We start from the raw sequence: 15954 nt of genomic DNA on the forward strand, positions 1-15954 counted from the left end.
TATATCATTTTATGTATTCCCTCAAATATACATAGGATACAGAAAAGTAGACCTTGAATCTGGTATCCTCCGTCTCTTTCGCTGGACGAACAGCTGACTTAGCAGAGCTCTGTTAATGAAATTAAAAGCTGTAGCCGACTGTTTCCTAGCAAAAAAAACAAAAAAAAGGAAACGGAAGGGACTGCGCAGGATCAAGAATTGCAAGGATTTATATATATAGACGTTTCGGTGCTCGTATTGTCCTGGGCTGTTGGCCTGCATCGATTTCCCGACCATGGTCTGGGACAAATTCCATATCTGTGCGTATATCCTGCAAAAGGGCAATGCGGAAAAGGAGCAACCAGATACAGATAAACACGAACAGGACCTCGTGACGGGGCCCTACCTTATCGCCCCCTCTTTTTTAGCTGCGTCACAGTCCAGGACATATGTTTAGGCCCATCCCAAGCGCAACTGTACTCGGCTTTTGTAATTTCTTTTAAAAATCTCGGAATGAAAGTTCCTTTTTATATCCTTGGAGAGGATAGGAGACGTTTCCGACCCCTTAAAGAACACATATTCTCTATCAGCATTACTAGACGAGTCGATCTAGACTGTCTGTCCGTCTGTCTGTCCGTTTCTACGCAAAATAGTCTCTCAGTTTTTAAGCTATCGTGATGAATCCTTTCCAAAAGTTGTATTTCTTTTGCAGGTAGTATGTATATAAGTTGGAACGAGCCGGATCGGACAACTATATCCTATAGCTTCCATAGAAATGATCAAAAAATATTTTTAAAAAATGTAAAAAATTGATAGCCCTGGGTTTTGTACATATTACCTTCTAATCTTTCTTTTATTATTTCAGAATTTCGAATAAAATGTATTTAAAAATCTGACAACTATATCATATAACTGCCATTAGAACGATCGGATAATTAATGGGAAAATAATAGGAAAATTGTTTAAGCTTTGTTGTTGTTGATCATATTCTCTTTCACTCCGGTATTTAACATTTTTTTAATATTTAACATTTAATTTAATTAAAATCGAAATACTATATCATATAGCTGCCTAGGAAGGATCGGAAAATAAATGTCAAAATAATACAAAGACCATTATATTTACTTTTCGGTAAACATATACGGCAGTAAATTTATTAACTTAATATTTCTATAATGTGTTTTTGTTTTCTAAAAATCGGAAAGCTCTGTCTACACAATGCTCCCATGGGAACAAACTCCAAGGGTATAGAAACTTTGCTTCCTTTCTTGTTGTACATTATCTTGGTATGTACGCACAATACAACTTTTACGTAAAATTTACCAATGGTGGTCCCAACCCATCGAATTGCCAATTTGACCAACGAAATAGTTACTCTTTCAACAACAAAATACACACAACTTTTCGTTTTACTATTTTTACTAGTTTACTATTAAATAGTAACCAATGCATTAATAAAATACTTACTATTTTTAAAAGTTGTTAATCTTTTTTTTAATAGGTAGGTAACTAATAATATAATTAATAGTTAATAGGTAACTATCCATATTGGTCAATTTTACCTAATTTCCAATTATTGTTAACCACAAAAAATTCTAATTGAATAAAATCCCAAAGTGGCATCCCATAAAAAATACACGTATTCGTTTTGTTTATTTATTTTTTCCAATTTGCATTTTTTATTAACAAAAAAATTATTTAAATTAAATTAAAAGGAGAGTCATACACTACGTTTATACGCAGGCTTTTACGTTTTTTTTTGAAAACACAAATCTTTCTTATACCCAAAAAACTAGGCAACAAAAACTTTACTAGTTAGTAAACTTATTTACAAGTGGGTAGAAAAATGTTGCTAAACTGATGATATCTGTTCAATGGTATAGAGAGTATACCGAATTAAGTTAGGCACTCGAAAGTACTTGAAATATTTCATAAACCTCGAATAGCGGGCGTATAAACGTAGTTACAATGTGGAGTGGAGTCAAAATACAACAAATTACAGCAACAGCGTATAAAAAATATCGCACATATTTCAGTTGTATATAGATAGTTTTAAATGCTAGATCGTTTGGGCAGAGCCACTGTTATACTGGCATACGTTCGTATAACAGTGGCCGGGCTCAAGTGTCTTATAGAAGCTGTTAATTGCAAAGCGTTTCGATCCTTAATATAGGTTTATGTATATAATGGCTATATAAAGTACACAGTTTAACAGTATAACAGTATTAGGCTTGAGCGTGTGCGTGTTTTGTATAACAGTTAGCGTGTGTGTGTGTGTGTGTATTACTTAAAACTAAAATTGCCTTTGAGCAAAAACATTCTTATATCATTATACAAGTTAGACTTTTCCTCCAAAATACAAAAAAAGTGGTTTCTTAGCATTGTTAATTATTGTTCATGGAATGGGGGGGATGGATGGATGGGTGGAAATTCGATAAATAATAAATTAGATTTAAGCACTAACTTGGAATACGTTTAACTATATAGTTATGGAATATATATATATATATAAATACATTTATATATGGTGTATATCAAAAAATATTTAAACCACAATTTGTCTAGTTAGTTCAAGTTCTTTTCGTTCCTTTGTCTTTTTTTGTTTGTTGTGGGTGGGCTCCTCTCCTCGCAGATTCTTCAGATTCTTCGTTCTTCGCTTCATGGCACAAGTTTCTTCCTTCTCTCTCCATCCGTTCTTCTCTATCTCTTTCTCATTATAACTTTATGTCAGACAATAGTGGGTTAAACAATTAATTGCTTAGCATTTTAGTTGAGTTCTTTAGGTTAGTCGGAACAGTTGTTACCCTGTAATCTTAACTACTATAATTATTCGCTTGGTTTATACAATCTAGGTAAATATTGCAACTTGTCGGTTTTCATTTTCTCAACAGGCACTTAACCTTCGTTTAGCTTAAACTTAAGATCAAATGTTAGAATATAAAAAAAAAACACTTTTGTTGGAATGAATTGAATTTCGTCATGTGCATATAACATTTGCGTTTTAAACAGCGGAACAGTTCACTGGTTCATTAAGTTATTTACATTCAAAAGGCATTACACATAGTTATACAAAATGTCACGTTATATAGAATGATTATGGAAAAATCTTACAGAAATTTAGGGGTGTATACTAGGAATATGGTTAGCTTTCTTTCTGTACAGTACAAAAGTGAACGTTATTACGACTTACAACAGTTACATTGTGAAAAAAGTTGGGCTAATTACGACAGTTAGTCAGTAAAACAACAGCTTCCTGAGTAGAACAATAAACTGCGCACAACACTTGACAATCGAGTATATAGATTATATGGAGTATGGCCAATATCCAGGGCTAGCAGCGCGTATTGAAATGCGTGCGAACGGGTGGCGGTGGTGCGGCCCGCCTCCTCCTTTCCCCGGCCGCCGGATTCGCCGATCCCGAGGCCCCCGTTCGATGACCCTGCAGGTGACCATTCAAAGATCCCGCCGCTGGCGAGGCCACAGATCCTGCTCCTGCTCCCACTCCTCCAAGGGATGAGGCTGTCGCCGCTGCCTCCTCCCGCATCTTCTGCTTCTGATCGCTGAGACGGGCTCCCAGGCGATGCACCTTCTCGGGACTCAGGATGTTCAGGCGCGTCGTTTTCGAGGACTGTTGCTGGACAGCCACCGCTGGAGAAAGAAAAAAGGTTAGTCTTTTGAAACAGTTATGGTTTAAAAAACTTATTTCTCGTTTTCTAATAATTATCATAAATGATAGTATACTATATGCTAATAGAATAATGACAGTTTTCTTATAAATATTATAAATCATAGAAAAAGCTACTAGAATAGGGACATCTCAAAAAATAGCATTTCGAAATAAATGCATTCTAAGTTTTCAAATCTTTCAGCGAAGCGATCTAAGTTCTCCCTTTCTTAAATATCTATATTAAATATAGGAAATGAATGAATGCAATTTTTACACAACATTAATTGCTACTTTTTCGACTTATAAATATTATATACCCTGACTGAAACCCCAAGTCTAATTAAAATCCTTACCATTTGTCAATCGCTGGGCCGTGGCGGCGGTGTGCCTCTGGGCCAGATGCTTGCTGGGCGACCCGGGCCGGTTGCTCCTGGTGGGCGAGACGCAGTTGCTGGCGGGGATTCCTTGGGCTTGGCGACTTGGCGGCGCCTTCAGTGGCTTTCCCTTGCCATTGCTCGTGGGCAGGCGATGATTGTTGCTCGCTCGCTGCGTTGGCAGCTGGGACGGCGGCAGTGGCAGCGTCAGCTTGTGCTTCTTGGGCAGCCAATCCGAGGCGGTTGGTGGACAAATAGCGGTGCTAGTCGTGGTGGTCACATTGCCATTGCTATTCAGGGTGGGCGGCAGGAACAGTGGCGGGTTGGTACTACTGCTGGTGCTACTGCTGATCTGGCTCTTTGTCGTTGTCGTCGTGGCCTTGCTCCTCTTCGGCGCTGGTGTGGCCAACTGTTTGCCCACGCCGCTGCTGGCCAGGTTCTCCAGGGATTCGGCATGCTGCAGTTTTTGGCCCACCATCGATACGGGCGGATTCTTTCTTCCAAATATGGGCGTCTGATTTATGCGCTGAGTGCGTGGTGGCGGCGGTGGGCAATTGTTGCCACCATTCAGGGCGGCAGCCTCGTGCTCCAAACGCTGGAACATCTTTAGGGCCACGGGTGGTGTCTTAAAAAAGTTCCTCATAGAGTGCTGCGACTGATTGAAGTTCCGCCGGCTGGCCTCCTCCAAATGCTCGAACTTGCTGCGGCACTGATGCAGCCGGTTGCGCATATCGTCGATGGCCAGGCGATGATGCTGCGAATCCGCGCTGTTTGTGCACTCGTTCAGTTCCTCCTTTGCCACCTGGTCGGCGACTGGCTTCTCATCCTCCTGCGGGACTGGCAAATTGTTCACCTCATGGTAATTCAAACTCGTATCGCAACTGGAATCCACATCGGAATAGGTGTTCAAATCCCTCACATCCTGCAGCTGCAGTTCGGCACCAGGTCGCAAGTCCACCAGGTAACCTCGTTCGCCAAAGGGGCGACACTTCTTCAAGGCCTTCTTCAAAGCCCTCTCCTTGGACTCGGTCTCGGGCGTGAGATTACGACGCTCCTCCTGGGCGCCCAAAAAGCGCTGGCGACGCCTCGCCCGCATACTGTCACGCAATCGCTCGCCACTCGGCGAGAAATCCTTGCCAAGATGCGGCGATTTGGGTATATCCTGCGGCTTGATCACCAGGTTTTCCTTCTCCTTTTCCACGCTGGAAATCTCCGTTTCCGCCGCAATCTTCACCAGCTCATCGAGGTTATTTAAGCTGCGCTGGGAGGTGGGCGACAGGGCATCCTCGGAGCTGGCATACCATTCCTGAAAGGTCTCGATCTCGTGCAGCAGGCGCTCGGGTGGCACACGCTCGGCGGCCAGATCATCGGCCAGCCGCAAAAGCCACACATGCAGGGTTTCGAAGCAAGGACGCAGATCCGGATTGAGATCGCAGCACACGAAGGCCACTTTTATAAACGGCTCCGGACACTGGGCGCAGAACTTCTCGCGAAACTCCTGCTGATTAAGGCTGAAGTCCGAGTTGCGGGGCATGAAATCGGGATCGGCTTCCACGCGGCCAATGATCTGCAAGAGATTTGTTAAAAAAAAATATATTTAATAAGTTGGTAAATGGTGCAAAACCCATCCTTTCTGGCTTTTAAGTATAAGAGCTCATTCTCACCTCGCACAGCATGATGCCGAAGGAGAAGACGTCAACCTTCTCGTCGTACTTGAGGCCCTTCATCATCTCGGGCGCCATCCAGTAGGGATTGCCCACCACCGTGTACCGCTGCCGGCGCTGCCTGCTCTTGCTGCGCCTCAGAGTTCCGCTCGGCGACATGGCCGCATCGCTGCCAGCTCCCGAACCATAACCGCCCGGCGTCATATTGCCACCTCGATCCGTGGAGGCCACTCCACCGGGTAGACGCGGTGCATCCACACTGCGTGCCAGACCAAAGTCCGCCACTATAACCGAACGATCCTCGCGCACCAGACAATTCATCGAATTCAGATCGCGATGGATGATGTTCATCGAGTGCAGGTAGCTCATGCCGCAGGCAATATCCCTAGCCAGGCAGACGCGCTGCGGCCAGGACAGGATCTGAGCTGGATCGTGGATTAGCTCCTTGAGACAACCGCCAGCCACATATTCCGTGACCATGTGCAGTTTCTTATCCTTGTACAGCACACCAATGAACTTGAGCACATGCCGGTGGTCCAGGAGACGCAGAACGGCCACCTCTTTGATGAAATTTCTTTGGGCCTCCTCGTCGGCACGATGCAGTTCCTTCAATACCATCACCTCGCCACTCTGCCGATGTGTAACCTTGAACACCTTGCCAAAGAAGCCCTCGCCCAGCTTTTCGCCTATCACAAGATCCGATGCACGAAAGATCCGCTGGGGTTTTTGGACCACACGACAGGATTGCGTTCTGGACAGATCGTAAAGCTGCGGATGGGCCGAATGCTGTTGCGCCTGATGCTGTTCATCCAGCAACTTGGATAGACTGGAGCAGCGCTCTTTCTCCTTCAGTTGCGTCATTGCGATGGCTCCTCCTCCTGCGGCGGTGGTTGGTGGTGGTGGTATGGTGGTTGAGACATTGGTGGCTTGCCTTAGTTTCCTGGCCTTCGATCCCTGTTCACCTGGTGTCTTGTAGAGTCGCTCTCTGCCCACCTCCACACTGGAGGCCGATGTGCTGAGGGGCAGGATTAAAGTCGATGCAGACATGGCCCTCTGGATGTCCGCCTGGCTGCAGGAGCGGCACACTTGCACCGGATCATGTTCCACCGTCAGCTGCAGCATCTTCTCATTGCTGCGAATGAGTTTATCGATCTGTTCCACAGAAGAATCACTAACGGGCGTGCCGTTTACCTCCAGAATGCGATCGCCAATGTGCAAATTCGTAAGATTAACATCGATCCTGGTGGGAAAAGATATATAAAACATAGATTAGAGTGGTTTCTTTGGGGTGTTTCTAGCTTAGATGGTAAGTTTTTTAGGGGGAGGATGTTACCTATATGGCGCCCCACAGCACTGTTCCGCCATCGAGGTTAGCCAAAAGAAGAAGTTACAGAACAGGCTGTTCCCAATTTCGTTAATTTTAGGTAAGCATGTTTTTAAAGTAAATGCAGAAAGAGGCGTAGGGCGAAATTAGTTGGAGATTATGGGATGAGCAGTGCTTCACTGAAGCTAAAGACCTAATATACAAATAACTCATATTAAAACCGCAAGTCACAAATAAATCAATACCAAAAAGAGGACAGTTTATTTAATGCTATTATAATAGAGCTTAACTATGGGTAAAAGCCAAGCATGTAATTGAATTGCATTTTAAATGAAAATACTCTATGTTAATTATTTTTGATTTTCCAATGCAAATAACTATGCATTACTTACACGTGTTGAGTGCCAAAATGATGTAATTACCAAAACATTATAAACGCAGTTTAAAAAAAAAAGTTTTTTGTTTTATCTCTATGGGTTTACTTTTTTAAAATACATTGACAAAAGTAGCAAATGCGATTAGATCGTTGGAAAATAAACGAATTTCATGTATAATTTAAAGACAAATATTATTTTTAAAGTTACAAAACTAATAAGGCTTGTGGATTTTTTCTTTTAAAAAAATGAGAATACTATTTATCAAATATTATTTATTTATTTATCATCTAGTTATAAATATGCAAAGTAAAAAGTTCATTTCATTTTCAAGGTTCTTTGAATGAGTCATTTTTATGACTTTGTTTTTAAGGACGTATTTGAATTTCCTTGATTAAGCAAATTTTTAAATAAATATTCTTCTTTTCTTAAGGACTTATTACACTTGCTTGATTTATGACTGATTGAAATTATTTTTAAAACCAATGGCAACGTAAGCATGATAAAATATTTGAAACTTATGTTTAAAATAGGTTTATAAAATTTGTTTTAGCTTTTTAAAATAAAAACATTCAGTTAGTCAAAAACAAAGTAAGTGTCATAGGACCTTTTATATTAAAAACAAAACATAGAGGGCATATTGAACAATGATATATCATGATATAGTCAAAAATAAAGAACGGGTCATAGGACCTTTATATTAAAAACAAAACATAGAGGGCATATTGAATCATGATATATGATCCATTATATGATGAATTTTAGCGAGGATGATGATGTGATTTGGTCAAATTTCAGGGAGTTTCTTACTCTGTAATGCGGACTGTGGGACAGCCGTCGTCCAGGGCGACTCCGTCGACCCTCAGGCCCGGGGTGGCGTCCTTGGGGATCTCGACCAGTCGGATGGAGTGCATCGGCTTGCCGGCCGTCGTGATCCTCGCCTTGGCATCCGCCGGCTGGCATGAACGCTTGCCGTAGCACTGGCCACAGTAGAGCTTCGATCGCTCGACCAGCGCATAGGATTCACCCTCGCCGATGAAGGAGCCACATGCCGTGCAGCAGAAGCACTCTGGATGGAATTTGTGTTCGCCGGCGACCATGACGGGCCCGGTAATAACAGCCGTACACTGCTGGCAGGCATCACCGAACCGGCCGTAGTAATCCTCCCGGCAGTACAGTAGTCCCTCCCGCTCGAAGTACCAGTTGTGCAGGTGACCCTCGCAAACGGAGCAGCGGAAGCAATCGCAGTGCCATTGCTGACCCAAGGCCATCACGATGGGCTCCTCCGGATGGGGCTGCAGTTGACCCCGGCAATGGGCGCACAGGGGCGAATGTCCTCCCGTTCCCATTCCCTTTTCCGTTCCCGATCCTGAACCCAATCCGGATCCACTGCGTCCACCATTTGCCCGCAGGCGCTGTTGATGATGCATGGAATGTTTTTGTGCCTTGGCCCGATTACGTTAGCACTGTGGAAAAAAACGAAAAAGTGGTTGGAAAAGATATTAGCAAATGACGGAATAGGTATTAAATATAGTACATATAGTAAATATAGACCAACAGTCACGCCAAAAATAACCATAATCGTAAACAGGGCAGTCAAACTATATTTTCATAGGTGAATAAACTATTACAAATAGACAAATGTCTTACATATCAATCAATCATTGTTACGGGAAGCTTTGATAAGTATATCAGGAAACTCTATTGGTGCTTCAAACCACTTCTTTGATTTCGATTTGAATTGTTAACTTCATTGTTAAACACAATTTTGTTTCGTAATCCCACAATCAATACCAATTTAAACATCTGTGTAAATAGGGTTTAGTATTCTTTAGGCAGTGTAGTTGAATGCCGTTTTCTTGAGAAAAAGATAAGATAATAACCTTTTTTAAAACAGTATAATAGGATCATATCACAATTTATTCTGACTATTTTTCTATATATTAACTAAATTCTTATATGAATTAATAGCAGCTAGTGAATATATTTTTCAAATTTTATATCCGTCCTTACAAAATTAGACAGTTGGAGATTCTTTAATATCAAACGATTCTTTATTATTCTTACTAACTATATCATTATCGTTAAAATTCCCAACCGTTTCTAGCGTTGCGTAGATATAAGCCTACTGACAAAGAAGAAGATCTGAAAGACATCTCTAAAAAAATCGTCTTTAAATTAAAAAATATTAAATCAATAATATTATATTAATTAGGTAGAATTTAAAAAAATTAAAATATTAAATCACTCGGTAGTTTTTCGGGGATCTATTAGGACAAATTGTATCTTAAGAATGTATATTTTGTATTGTATATTTTATATTTAACTATAAGATGAGAGATCTTAAATGATGTGCTTTAAACAAATACATAGTAAAATTTCCTTCCAAAAACAATGGCTACTGTAAATATTTTCACAAACATTCACAATTAAAGTAATAAAAAAACAAAACAAAACAAAATAAGTGACTTGATAGTCATACGTATAGGGTTCACTTGAGGAAATGGATCACCCGCGATAAAGACTGCGATCCTGAGTCAGTTTTTCCACTGGAATGCAGAGACCGCCTGATTTTGTCGATGATCGAAATATTGCATATGTATGTATGTATGTACATACAGTGAACAGTATGTAAAGTGGGCAAATGTATATATCTCAACATTGACCGTGAAAACGGAGTTGATGCAACAACAATCGCGGCTCTTTGCAATTGCAATTGCACTTCAGCTGAGCTAACTGTAGTTGTTGTGCATGCCATCCCGCTCCCGCCCGCGTAAGCTTAGGCAATGAATGACGAATGCGCCATCCAAACACACGCTTGCACTCACACCTGCATGCCGGCACAGTGGGCCCATTTAAAGCTTGTTTGAATATTTGGATTATTCTCCATTAGGGGTTAATGTCCCTTTAATTACTTTTTCAACCGCAGTCTTTTTTTTATACATAAGTATCCTACTAATTTTGAATTGTTAAACACAATGCTGGCTTTTCATCTGTTCTGTATTAAAATAACGTATTTATATGTACAATTATATGAATTCATTTGAATTAAAAGGCGGACTCGGGCTTATCTGTTCCCTTAAAATTTGTAATACATCTTGATTTTTTTTTTAACATCACATTGTAGACTCAAGTTTATTAATTTAAAGAATTACAGTTTGTTCTTACTAAAGAAATCCTTTGTTTGTTTGTCTATTGTTCAGAACTTTACACATGCAAAATTATTTGTATTCTAAACCTTAATAAAAAACCCCGAAAATGATTAGAAAATTAAATACTGTCCACTTAAGAATGACTCTTTTATCGTTAAACACACAGAATAGTTAAACTTAATAGTAATTAACTGTAATATATACTGATTCTCTTGATCAACTGTAGCTATCATAACTTGCTCTCCAATTTATGTTAATTAAGGCAATTAATTCACTGAGCAAATTTGTATATTTTCGACCAGTTAAATTGATCAATTTGCCCACTGTGCAAAGGCAGAAGCACAACACACACACACGTGCCCGGAGGCGCACACGAACACGCGTACAGGTGCTGCACACACATACACTGCTAGAAAATTTGTGTGGGGGAACGGGAACAACAACGACATTAGCAGATCCAACAACAACAAGTACAACAACTGGTTTTACCAACATGCGCGTCTATTGTTACCAGTTTGTTGTTGTTTTAGTTCAATGTTGTTGTCGCTTTTGTACACTAAACTAAACTAAAACACACACACACACTTACATAATTGTTCGTTTGTATTGCTATTGACTTGTCGCACATTTTTCTATTTAACTTTAATTCCCGCCATGCAATTATAAACCGCGTTTGCGAACCACAACTGCCGAAATGGACTGGATTTAATGTAACGCACAAACTCGCCAACTCAAACAATAAAAAACAAATGCATAATAAACAAAACAACAACAAAACCACACAAAATAAAATACTAGTGGTGGATAAACATCGATGACAAGATCAATGGCATCGATGCACTTGAATCATCGATATCACAGTATTGCAAGAACAGTCACTCTAAAAGGTCAGGAGGTGTGTGTCTTTGCTGGCTTGTGTACTTGCTAAAAAAACCATTGTTTTAAAATATTTTAGAAATTTTTTATGTGCGTCAAATTAGCGTCGGCCTGTTAGCAACGAAAACGGGAACGGTGGAATATGGAACATGGGGCCCTTTTTATTTTTAAATTTTCTCGCTATTTGGGGACCAAATCGAAAAATTTAAAGTGCTAGATTGTTAAGAAAGAAAAGATCTATCGAGCTAGGTAGGTTTGGGACACATACGAGGCCTATTAGTATTTCAAAAATGCATTTGAAAAATCGTGTCCCCACAATTTTGTTAACTGCTCCCCTCACAGAGGTTGTGCCAATATGCACGATAAACCAAGCTATTAAGGGTTAATTCAAGCTCCTTGTCTGAAAGTTTCATCAAAATCAAACCCACAGTTTTCGAGAAAAAAGCCTAACAGTACCGCAACCTCGGATTTTCCCCATACAAAAAAGAGGGGCAAAAATGAAATTACCTACTGCTCCACTCCTAGAGGTTGTGCCAACATGCACGGTATATGGGTAGATAGGGGATAATCTAGGGACTGTTCTGTGAAAGTTTTATCAAAATCAAACCCACAGATTTTGAGAAAATTGCTTAACAGTTGGGGGTGTTAAAAAGGTTATTAAAAGGCCGTTTAATCCAGAAACGGAACCATTGGATACTAAGACATAAACCACAATGTAAACAGCTTAGCCATGACAATCATTCGACGCTAACTTTCTATAACTTTATACAGCTCTCACAGAGGTTGTGCCAACTTGCACGGTATCGCATTCGAAGGGGCATCATTATAGCTAATTTCTGAATAAATTACAGGCAATTCAAACCCACAGTTTTCGAGAAATTCAAGTCTTTTCAATTATGGCTTTTGCCACGCGGTCACACTGCCAAGGCCTGCAATAAATCGTATGACCCGTGACATCAACCATCAAAATATATATGCAAACTTTAATTAATTCATACAGCTCTCACAGAGGTTGTGCCAACTTGCACGGTATCGCATTCGAAGGGGCATCATTAAAGCTAATTTCTAAATAAATTTCAGGCAATTCAAACCCACAGTTTTCGAGAAATTCAAGTCTTTTCAATTATGGCTTTTGCCACGCGGTCACACTGCCAAGGCCTGCAATAAATCGTATGACCCGTGACATCAACCATCAAAATATATATGCAAACTTTAATTAATTCATACAGCTCTCACAGAGGTTGTGCCAACTTGCACGGTATCGCATTCGAAGGGGCATCATTAAAGCTAATTTCTAAATAAATTTCAGGCAATTCAAACCCACAGTTTTCGAGAAATTCAAGTCTTTTCAATTATGGCTTTTGCCACGCGGTCACACTGTCAAGGCCTGCATATATATTTTGATGGTTGATGTCACGGGTCATACGATTTATCGCAGGCCTTGGCAGTGTGACCGCGTGGCAAAAGCCATAATTGAAAAGACTTGAATTTCTCGAAAACTGTGGGTTTGAATTGCCTGAAATTTATTTAGAAATTAGCTTTAATGATGCCCCTTCGAATGCGATACCGTGCAAGTTGGCACAACCTCTGTGAGAGCTGTATGAATTAATTAAAGTTTGCATATATATTTTGATGGTTGATGTCACGGGTCATACGATTTATTGCAGGCCTTGGCAGTGTGACCGCGTGGCAAAAGCCATAATTGAAAAGACTTGAATTTCTCGAAAACTGTGGGTTTGAATTGCCTGAAATTTATTTAGAAATTAGCTTTAATGATGCCCCTTCGAATGCGATACCGTGCAAGTTGGCACAACCTCTGTGAGAGCTGTATGAATTAATTAAAGTTTGCATATATATTTTGATGGTTGATGTCACGGGTCATACGATTTATTGCAGGCCTTGGCAGTGTGACCGCGTGGCAAAAGCCATAATTGAAAAGACTTGAATTTCTCGAAAACTGTGGGTTTGAATTGCCTGAAATTTATTTAGAAATTAGCTTTAATGATGCCCCTTCGAATGCGATACCGTGCAAGTTGGCACAACCTCTGTGAGAGCTGTATGAATTAATTAAAGTTTGCATATATATTTTGATGGTTGATGTCACGGGTCATACGATTTATCGCAGGCCTTGACAGTGTGACCGCGTGGCAAAAGCCATAATTGAAAAGACTTGAATTTCTCGAAAACTGTGGGTTTGAATTGCCTGTAATTTATTCAGAAATTAGCTATAATGATGCCCCTTCGAATGCGATACCGTGCAAGTTGGCACAACCTCTGTGAGAGCTGTATAAAGTTATAGAAAGTTAGCGTCGAATGATTGTCATGGCTAAGCTGTTTACATTGTGGTTTATGTCTTAGTATCCAATGGTTCCGTTTCTGGATTAAACGGCCTTTTAATAACCTTTTTAACACCCCCAACTGTTAAGCAATTTTCTCAAAATCTGTGGGTTTGATTTTGATAAAACTTTCACAGAACAGTCCCTAGATTATCCCCTATCTACCCATATACCGTGCATGTTGGCACAACCTCTAGGAGTGGAGCAGTAGGTAATTTCATTTTTGCCCCTCTTTTTTGTATGGGGAAAATCCGAGGTTGCGGTACTGTTAGGCTTTTTTCTCGAAAACTGTGGGTTTGATTTTGATGAAACTTTCAGACAAGGAGCTTGAATTAACCCTTAATAGCTTGGTTTATCGTGCATATTGGCACAACCTCTGTGAGGGGAGCAGTTAACAAAATTGTGGGGACACGATTTTTCAAATGCATTTTTGAAACACTAATAGGCCTCGTATGTGTCCCAAACCTACCTAGCTCGATAGATCTTTTCTTTCTTAACAATCTAGCATTTTAGATTTTTCGATTTGGTCCCCAAATAGCGAGAAAATTTAAAAATAAAAAGAGCCCCATGTTCCATATTCCACCGTTCCCGTTTTCGTTGCTAACAGGCCGACGCTAATTTGACGCACATGATTTTCGTTCGAAGGCAAGTGTGACCAACACTCGAACCTTTATATATGGGATATTCCGGCGATATCGGAAAAACACTGCAAATTTATAAATATTTTTAGATTACACGATTTTTTAAAAGTATCATACAAAGATATTCAGTTGCTGCCAAAATAAAAGCACCATTTCCTGTCTCTTATTAGCACGTATATTTCTTATTGAAGAAAAAGTCTCTGAAGCTGAATTTGGTCGCTGAAGCTGAAGAAATAAGGACTCGTTTTTTCAGTAAAGATGCAACTAGGCTAATAAACTAGCGCATTTATCCCCCACCCTAACAACTTTATTTTCTTAGTTTTTTCCTTTAACTGGTGCACTTTGTCAGTACGTAATAATGGTCTTTTTGTATAATGTATTTTCGCGCGATCTGGTAGCTCGATAATGTTGCCCAGAACAATCAAAGTATTTGATACAAAAATATTCATCGGCTTTCGATGGAAAAGTATACCTCCAAAGCCATTTTGTTCGACCATCCATCGAGACATCATCACTCGAGCTCCCCAATCTGAAACCGTTCATAAATTTAATTTTAATTGATAATGAACCATTTTTGATCAGTATCTAATTTATTTTTATTTTTTTTTTAATATTTTGAGCTGAAAAATTATATTTTATTTTGATTTGTACATTCATTCCTGATTGATAACCACTAGAACATCAATTTGACAAACGCTGGACTTGTTTCATTCAAATGCCTTCTTAAGTTCGGCGGGCTGTCAATATCAACTTTGAAATGCAAATTCTTTATATCAACGTAGTCGTTTACATTCTTCTTTTGATGTTCCTGCGTTTGGCCTTTTAATAAAAATCCACACCCAGCATTTCCATGCTGCCATCTGAGCACACAGTAATATATTGCGATTTTTGTGGTGATGGACGGAAATAGAGGAATGGGCCACCTTTCAAAATTTTTTATGTACAAGATAGTTCTACTTTTTTTTTTAGATACCGAGACAAGTCCAATCATTTTTTTTTTAAATCCTTTATTGTTCAATACTATAATAATTTACCCAAAATACTGGACGGTCTATAAGACAAGATCACGCGCGACTGCCGCAAAGCATTGCATCGCGCGACGCTAAACACCTGTTCTGTGTGTCTCTCAAGAATTCTAGTTAGGATTTTGGAAATGACTGTGTATTTTCCACGCTGACACCCGTGCCTTCCTGTAATACATCTTCAGATAGCAGCGCACGAGCATCCATGTTTGGGTGTGATTTGTTTTTGGGTGGAAATTATCGGCGCTTAAAATAAAAGATATTTGTGCTGGACCACGACGTAGTCCTAGCATAATATTTGCAAATAATCGTATAAGTTTCTTTAAAATAAACTATTAATATTAAGTTTATAAATTGCGCGCACCCATATTCGAATTTTGGTATTTTTCTCTAATTAATATTTGCGCGTTCTGGTTCGATAATTCGATACTCTACAAAATTATTCATCGGCTTTCGATGGAAAAGTATACCACCAAAACCATTTTGTTCGACCATCCATCGAGACATTATCACTCGAGCTCCCCTATCTGTGGCAAGGCTAGTGA

General features: G+C 40.0%; 1 protein-coding gene across 3 annotated transcripts; it reads right to left on the reverse strand.

The window, feature by feature from the left end:
- Positions 1–1621: 1621 nt before the first annotated feature.
- On the reverse strand, positions 1622–11336 carry LIMK1 (LIM domain kinase 1). 3 transcript variants are annotated; one of them, XM_017068706.4, is made up of 6 exons: positions 11124–11336; positions 8193–8848; positions 7018–7083; positions 5685–6924; positions 4000–5587; positions 1622–3627 (listed from the first exon to the last, which is right to left on the reverse strand). In XM_017068706.4, the coding sequence occupies exons 2-6, from the start codon at positions 8810–8812 to the stop codon at positions 3311–3313; spliced, it is 3831 nt and encodes a 1276-aa protein (XP_016924195.2). In that variant the 5' UTR covers positions 8813–8848; positions 11124–11336; the 3' UTR covers positions 1622–3310. The 3 variants fall into 3 exon arrangements, with proteins under 3 accessions (XP_016924195.2, XP_016924196.2, XP_016924197.2); XM_017068707.4 differs by lacking the exon at positions 11124–11336 and adding an exon at positions 9865–9880; XM_017068708.4 differs by lacking the exon at positions 7018–7083.
- Between the last annotated feature and the right edge of the window lie 4618 nt (positions 11337–15954).

Source organism: Drosophila suzukii, chromosome X, assembly GCF_043229965.1.
Source record: "Drosophila suzukii chromosome X, CBGP_Dsuzu_IsoJpt1.0, whole genome shotgun sequence".
NCBI classification, from domain to species: Eukaryota; Metazoa; Arthropoda; class Insecta; order Diptera; family Drosophilidae; genus Drosophila; species Drosophila suzukii.

Bases quoted from the DNA above. Each gene is read 5' to 3' on its own strand.
- LIMK1 (XM_017068706.4), bottom strand. From the start codon at position 8,812: ATGCATCATCAACAGCGCCTGCGGGCAAATGGTGGACGCAGTGGATCC. The intron at 7,084-8,192 runs GTAAGAAACTCC...AATTGGGAACAG, and splicing joins CCCACAGTCCGCATTACAGA to CCTGTTCTGTAACTTCTTCT. The intron at 3,628-3,999 runs GTAAGGATTTTA...TTCTTTCTCCAG, and splicing joins GGCCCAGCGATTGACAAATG to CGGTGGCTGTCCAGCAACAG.